We start from the raw sequence: 8,043 nt of genomic DNA, 5'->3' as shown, positions 1-8,043 counted from the left end.
CTAATCATTAGGATGATTAAAGCAGAGGAGACAAAATGAAGATGTAACTTGTGTCTCGATTTATGAGAACTTAGTATAGATAAATTGAATATGGGGATAAGGAATCTATTTCTGTCGGAGGGATAGATACTACCATTTGTCTGTCTGGAATTGAATTTGTTCCTTTAAAAAGAGATGACATAAGGTATCTACTTTATTTTTTGTTAACTAGGATGGAGACTCCAGGAAATGTATTTCCTGTTCTGGTTTTATGCCTATGTTCAGTATCTGGCCTAAAGAAAACAAAGCTCATGATATTAACAAGAAAAGCATATTGATGACTATTTGTGTCAAATATTAGGTTTTCTCAAACTCACCTTTAATCTCTTACCTAAGATATTCACCCAATTAGGTTTATACTATATATGACTGCTATATCTGCTTCTGACATAATTTTGCTACAACTCTTATTCTAATCTGCCTAGTTTTTATACAGTACACAATTGGGTTCATCAGAGGAGGCACAAGTAAGAGAACATTTGCCATGAGAACACTGAAGAGAGGAGAGGCATGCCGGACAAAGCGATGGACAATGGCAAGGTTGATTATAGGCAGATAGAAGATGATCACTGCACAGATATGTGAAGTACAAGTATTGAGAGCCTTGAGCTGTTCTTTCTGGGTTGCAATTCCCAGCACAGTCTTAAGAATCAGAATGTAAGATACAACAATCAGCATAAAGTCTACCATACCACAAAGTGCTCCAAAAAAGCCATAGATGACATTAATTTGGTTGTCAGAGCAGGCCAACTTCATTACATCTTGGTGGAGACAGTAGGAATGGGATAATTGGCTTTTGTTACAATATTTCAACTTTCTCAAAGTGATGGGGAAGGGAAGAACCAGGAGGAAGCTCTTAAAGAAGAGCACTCCTCCTATTTGGGCAACTCTGACAGTAGTAAGAATGGAGCTGTATCTCAGAGGGTTGTGGATGGCTAGGAATCGATCAAATGACATGATCAGGAGCACTGAGGACTCACATGCTGTGAATCCATGGATGAAGAATTCCTGGGCAAAGCAGGTATTGGCAGAAATTGTAGGAGCATTGAACAATAAGGTCCTCAACATGGTGGGCAGAGAAGATAAGGATAAACCCAAGTCAGACAGGGCCAACATGGACAGGAAATAGTACATGGGCTCATGCAAGGAGGGTTCTGTCTTGATGATAAAAAGGATGGTGCAGTTTCCTAGAATAGCAACAAAATACATGCAACAGATGGGGATAGAGATCCAGATGTGTGCATATTCCAGCCCTGGAATTCCGACCAAGAAGAATGTGGTGATTTCAACATGCGATGTGTTGATAATTGTCATGATGCATTGAGAGGGCTCTGCAATGAAAGATTTTTTAGTTAGTAAAATACGAATATCTGAAAATTTGTTAGAAAAAAAGCCATTGTTGAAGGTTCCGGCTTATTTCCAGCTCTCATTTGACAGAACAAAGCATTTATATGACTTATTATATAGTGTGAAGTGGATGCTATTTTAGAATAAAATCTACCTAAATCATAGATTAAAAAAATTACTTTTGGCATGTGTTTTCTATAGAGAAACTAGAAATGTATTTTTTAAAATTTGTCTTTATTGTTGAAATTATTACAGATGTCCCCCTTTTTTCCCCATGGACCCCCTCCACCCACCCACCCCCACCTTTTCCACACTATTGTCTGTGTCCATGGCTTATGCATATATGCATACAAAGTTCTATGGTTAATCTCTCCCCACCCACCCACTCACCCCTGCCTTCCCTCTGAGATTAAGCAGTCTGTTCCATGCTTCTATGTGTCTGTATCTCTTTTGTACGTCTGTTTATTTTGTTCATTAGATTCCACATATGAGTGAGATCATGAAATACTTGTCTTTCTCTGACTGGCTCATTTTGCTTAATACTCTCCAGGTCCCTCCATGCTGTCTCAAAGGGTAAGTGATCCTTCCTTTTTACTGTTGCATAGTATTCCCTTGTGTAAATGTGACACAGCTTTTTAATCTACTCATCTGTTGCTGGGCACTTGGCTGTTTCCAGACCTCAGCTATTGTACATTGCACTGCTATCAACATAGGGGTGCATATATTCTTTCTGATTGATTTTTCAGGTTTCTTAGAATATATTCCTAGAAGTAGGATCACTAGGTCAAATGGCAGTTCCATTTGAAAGAAAAAAAGAAAAACAAAATAACAAAATACATTTCTAGTTTCTCTATAGAAAACACATGCCAAAAGTAGACTCTAGTCCAGGGGTGGGCAAACTTTTTGACTCGAGGGCCACAATGGGTTCTTAAACTGGACCGGAGGGCCGGAACAAAAGCATGGATGGAGTGTTTGTGTGAACTAATATAAATTCAAAGTAAACATCATTACATAAAAGGGTAAGGTCTTTTTTTTTTTTAATTTTATTCATTTCAAAAGGGCCGGATCCGGCCCGCGGGCAGTAGTTTGCCCACAGCTGCTCTAGTCTAAAATAGCATCCTGATTTAATTTTCCCTGTGAAATGTTGTTAAACCCTAGTCAACGAATCTGGAATCCTTTACAACTTGCTTTCACATCTTAGATAAGATGTTAGGTAGAATATATGATTACTAGAATAATACTACATGAAAGCAAAGAATCTGACAACTCAATTTCTTCCTACCTCCTGTAACTCCCACAAAAGTAAGATTGTCTCAAAATCAAACCACCCTTTGTTTTATTCCCTATCTTCTAAAAATTGTTGATTATTTAAATATTCTTTTAAAAATGTCCACTATCTTCAAAACATGTAGCTATTTGTAAGGGCAGTCAGTGCAGCAATGTCTGATAGAATATGTTTCATTTCTCCTGGCCAGAAATTTGTGATCAATTGCCTCATGCTGATAGGAGAAAAATAACCTGAAGTGGTCAATATCACAATTTAGAAGAAATTTGAATTCTGCTAAAGGCCAATTTCTGGAAAGGTGAATAATCCATTTACATAATCTCTGAAGGAAACAATTTTCCTAAAGATATGACTTTTGGAGGCCTGATGTTGTATATGGTTGACTGTCAAAAGTGAGAAGTAGAGTGAAAGTCAGATAGATAAGAATATCTGAGTACTTACCAGAGAGTGTATATTTTGGAGAGCACTTTTGAGATTGGCTAAAAGATTTCAGCATAAAATTTCAGAATTTATCCAATTCACCTGATACCAAAGGCTCCACCTTATATAAGAGGGCTTGTCTCTTTCTTCTTCCTTAATTATCTGCTCGAGGAGCACTGAGGTCCCTAGGGATTGCACTCAGTTTGTATCTGCTCTGAGAATAAGATTAAACATGTGCAGATACAGTGAATCCACAGAGATTGTTAATACTTTGTCATAAGTACACCCAGAATTAGGGACTGTTTTGGTTAGAGAGGTTCTTATTTACCAAGTATGGGAGAAATACAGTAAATGCTATGCAAAATCTCTGACACTTCTGTTGGGTATTTGGCTCAGATATTACTCCTCTGCCATGAACATAGTTAAACGCAAAGATACTAAGAGTAGAACCTGTGCTTTAAAGGAAGTGATGTAGGACAGACACCCTATGACACCCTATGTTTTTTGGTCAAGGCTTTACTCCTGAAGCCTAGATTGATTCTTCTAAATACTCCTGGGCATCACTAACTAATACAGAATAATATTGAAAATTTTAAAAAAGAAATAGCATCAATATTATAATACTCTTTCAGACACTAGAATACTTTCCAACTAGTATTATCAGTAATATCTAAACCAGACAATCTATAATGATAAAAGCATAATATGCTAATTAGACCTGACAGCCGAACAACCTTCCAGATGTCATTCCGAACATCCTTCTGAATGAAGCCGAGACGGTGGGGGCCAAGGCAGAGGCAGTTAGGGGTAATCAGGCAGGCAGGCAGAGTGGTTAGGGGAAATCAGGCAGGCAGTCAGGCAAGCAGTTAGGAGCCAGCAGTCCTGAATTGTGAGTTGGACATCCCCCGAGGGGACTTGGATTTTGAGAGGGTGCAGGCCGGGCTGAGGGACACCCCCCCCTCCCCTGGTGCACAAATTTCATGCACTGGACCTCTAGTATATTATAAAAAAGTAATTAATGGGTAATCCTATATAATAAAAGGCTAATATGCAAATAGTCCAAGCGTCGGAACAACAGGAACAACCAAACAACCGGTCACTATGATGTGCACTGACCACCAGGGGGTGTGCATGGGACATGGTGGGCATCAGCTTTGGTGGGATGGTGGAGTAGGTGAGTGGGGGCACCAGACCAAGACAGGGTGCCAGTTGCTGTAAATGGGGCGAGCCTCTGGTAGTCACTGAAAATTCTTTGCTCTTGTGTGACGCAGTCCAGCCTGGTGCTCGCACCTGCTGCCAGTGCTAGCCCCGCTCGCACCTACAGCTGGCACCAGAGCCGGCACTTGCACTTGCTGCTGGTTCTTGGCACCAGTACTGATCACTCAGCACCATCAGCGGGTGTGAGCGGCAGCTGCGGCCCTGATTGCCCCTGAGGGCTTCTGCACTTCCCCCTGCTCCTGAGGTGTGATCGGGGCAGCAGACGCTGTTCACACCTGCTGATGTTGCTGGTCCTGCTCATACCCACTGCTGATGCTGTCTCTAATCACTCCATGCCGCCTGTGGGTGTGAGCAGGGCTGGCACTGTTAGCGTGTAGGAGCGGCAGCAGGGGGAATGGGGTTGCTGGCAGACAGGGGACTGGGGGCCGCAGGGGGAGGGGCTGGGCAGGGGGTGCGGAGGATGGACTGAGACCCACCCCTGTGCCTACTGCAGCCTTGGGGCTCACAGTTCCTTTCAAGGTGCATGAATTCGTGCACTGGGTCCCTAGTATATCTTGTAAACATAGATACAAACATTTAAAAATCAGCAAATGCTGTATAGTGGTATATAAAAAGGATACTATATCTTGACAAAGTAAAGTTTATCCCAAGAATACAGTTTCAAAAATCATGACTATACTTCAAAGTGACAGAAAAATAGGGATAAAACCATATGATAATCGTAGTAAATAAAATTCAAACACTTTCTCATGACAAAATCTTTGAGCAAATTGAAATAGAAAGGTACTACCTTAATTTGAAAAAGACGTATGTAAGAAATACAACAGCTAACATTATTTTAATAAAAAAATATTAAACATTTTCCTATTGCCCTAACCAGTTTGGCTCAGTGGATAGAGCATCGGCCAGCAGACTGAAGAGTCCCGGGTTCGATTCTGGTCAACGGCATGTACCTTGGTTGCCAGCACATCCCCAGGAGTGGGTGTGCAAGACGCAGCTGATCAATGTTTCTCTCTCATCAATGTTTCTAACTCTCTATCCCTCTCCCTTCCTCTCTGTAAAAAATCAATAAAATATATTAAAACAACAACAACAAAAAAAACATTTTCCTATTGATGTCAGGAAAAGTCAAGATTGTCTCTGTTAGTATTCTGTTCAAAACAGTATGAGATATCCAAGGTACAATACAAAAAAAGAAAAGAAAATGGAAATATAAAAATTGGAAAGGGTAAAATAAAAATGTTTCTATTGGTAAGTGATAAAATTTTATATATAAAATTAATAAACATTAAACATAAGTGAAATTGCAAAAGCTGGCCAAATATAAAAACAATGTACAAAATTGAAGTTCTGCATAATTAAGATGGCAATCTTCCCAAATTAATGTATTGGCTCAGCACAATTCTAGTCAAATTCTAGTAGATTTTATTGTGAAAATTTACAAGTTGATTATCAAATTTATATTGTCCTTTTGCCATTTTTGGGTAGCTCCAGTAGACAACTACTGGGTTTGTTTAGTTTCATTTTCACTTATTTATTTACTAGTAGCTCGGTGCACGAAATTCGTGCACTGGGGTAGGGGGGTGGGAGAAGGGGCCCCTCAGTCTGACCTTCACCCTCTCCAATCTGAGACCCCCTCAGGGAATGTCCAACTACCTGTTTGTGCCCACACTTTTAACAGATAACAGCTCCATTGTTGTTCCTTTCTTATGCTTAAAACCATTGGAATTAGTAGGTATTCAAAGTGTGTATACATTTTGGGGGGACACCCTGTATATCTCTAGTCAGTGGTGAAAGAAACCAACAGCAGATTTGGAACCCCCAGACAGGGAACCTTGCTCATTCCCCACATGTCTCCCCACTTCACTTTCCACCTTCGTGGGCAGCAGGAGAATCAATGTTTTCTCTCATTAATTCGGAAAAGCACATCCTGTCACCCATGGCCTGGCAGGAGTGCACTAGGCCCCAAGCAAGCAAGGCTCAGTCAGGGCAGCCTTCACTCATGGGTGCTGGCACCCAAAGTGCACATTCCTCCTCTACAGTCGCCCCGACTATCCCACTGTTTCACTGAGAGGACGGAATTCCTCTCTGCCTCTGGGCTCTTGATCTTGAACGCTGACCGAAGGCACCTCAGAGAGCGCCGCCCGTGCCCACCAGGTGTGTCTGTCTGCACCTGCTCCTGCCTCAGCACCTGCATTAATTCCCCAGAGATGATCTCGTAGCTGCACTGGCCTCTGTGGGAACAGGGCATCACCACTCCGCCCTCTCACTGTCATCTCACAGGCGCCCACTCTCAGCACCCAGAACACCCAGACACTCTCCAAAGGACGTGAGAGCATCAGAGGGGATGTGTGCACATTCTGTGGGGGTGTTAGGCATGACGGGTTGATGGAAGTGCGGTGGAGAGGCGGGGGGAACTTGTGCACGCCTTGGTTTGCAACTGTTGCAGGCGTGGGAGGGTGACAGTGTGCTGGGGGTTGTTCGCACGCCAGGGGGGCATGTGCACACAGGAGGCCTCTGGCTTTGCAGATCCGCAAACCCCCGTGGTACGGCCAGGAGGACGTCAGTCTGGCCCGCCACGGTGGCTGTCCCTACGATCCTGCACCTTCTGGGCCAGGAGGTGGATCTTGCGCAGTCACTCCTGGGTGCTGATGGCTGCTTCCCCGCCGTGAAGGGTCACGGATCCGAGTCCCGGGACCGTGCACAGCCTCAAGGGCTACCACACTGGCAGGGTCACAGATCCAAGTCCTGGACTGTGGACAGCCTCCCGCGGTGCCCCCCGTCAGGCAGGGTCACAGATCTGGGTCCTGGGACCACGGACAGCCTCAAGCACTGCCGCTCCGCCCGCAAGGACATGGATCTAGGTCCCAGACCGCAGACAGACTCAAGCACTGCCCCCCGCCTGGCAGAGTCACAGATCCGGGTCCCAGACCGCAGACAGCCTTGCCTGCTGCCGCCTGCCTTCAGTATGCAAATTAGCCGCCATCTTGTTGCTTCAGGGTGGGGGTCCCCACTGGGGTGCCTGGCCAGTCTGGGTGAGGGGCTGAGGGCTGTTTTCAGGCTGCCGGGCGACTGAAGCTCCAAACCTCTCCTTTTTTTCTTTTCTTTTTTATTCTGGCATTTATTTACCTTCTATGCCTGTCACTGGAGCTGAGAGCCGGCTTTCTCTCTGAGGCTCTGCTGCTGAAAGCAGGTTTCTGGCCTTTGTTTACCTTCTGTATTCGAAACAATGTTGCGGCCCGACTGACTGAAAGGAGCTTTCTGGGGTTTGCTTTAGCTTCTATATTTGTTACAATGTTTCAAACTGCAAGTTCAGAGACCGGCAAAGCCGGCGGGGAAGCTTGGCTTCCTCTGTCACTGAAGCAAGCAAGCCTCCCTGTTTGCTTCAAGCTGCCTGGCTGCCTGTCGCCATCTTGGCTGACAGTTAATTTGCATATCTCCTTGATTAGCCAATGGGAAGGGTAGCGGCCGTACAGCTAATTACTATGTTTCTCTTTTATTAGATAGGATTTTTTGGTTGAATCTTGTCCAAAGCCACATCTTCAATCTCTCTGGAAATGGAATTATCTATTATAATAAAAGGCTAATATGCAAATTGACAGGACGGGCAGTTTTGTCAATCAAATTAAATTCATATCCATGGGTATAGTGATCAGTTCTGCTTTAGGATATTAAGAAAGCTATATTCAATTCTTTCCCTATATCTTTAAGTAGAGCTGAAGATGTAAAAAGGG

At 43.5% G+C, this 8,043-nt stretch overlaps 1 protein-coding gene across 1 annotated transcript; it reads right to left on the bottom strand.

Annotated features, from left to right (window-relative positions):
* Positions 1–411: 411 nt before the first annotated feature.
* Positions 412–1,353, bottom strand: LOC139018149 (olfactory receptor 51A4). The gene has a single exon (XM_070426793.1). It carries the CDS (start codon positions 1,351–1,353, stop codon positions 412–414), a length of 942 nt encoding a protein of 313 aa, XP_070282894.1.
* Positions 1,354–8,043: the final 6,690 nt, after the last annotated feature.

This window comes from Myotis yumanensis, unplaced genomic scaffold, assembly GCF_028538775.1.
Source record: "Myotis yumanensis isolate MYYU_CA2020_CCGP unplaced genomic scaffold, mMyoYum1.0.hap1 SCAF_10, whole genome shotgun sequence".
Taxonomy (NCBI): Eukaryota; Metazoa; Chordata; class Mammalia; order Chiroptera; family Vespertilionidae; genus Myotis; species Myotis yumanensis.
This window is presented reverse-complemented; position numbering and strand designations above follow the sequence as displayed.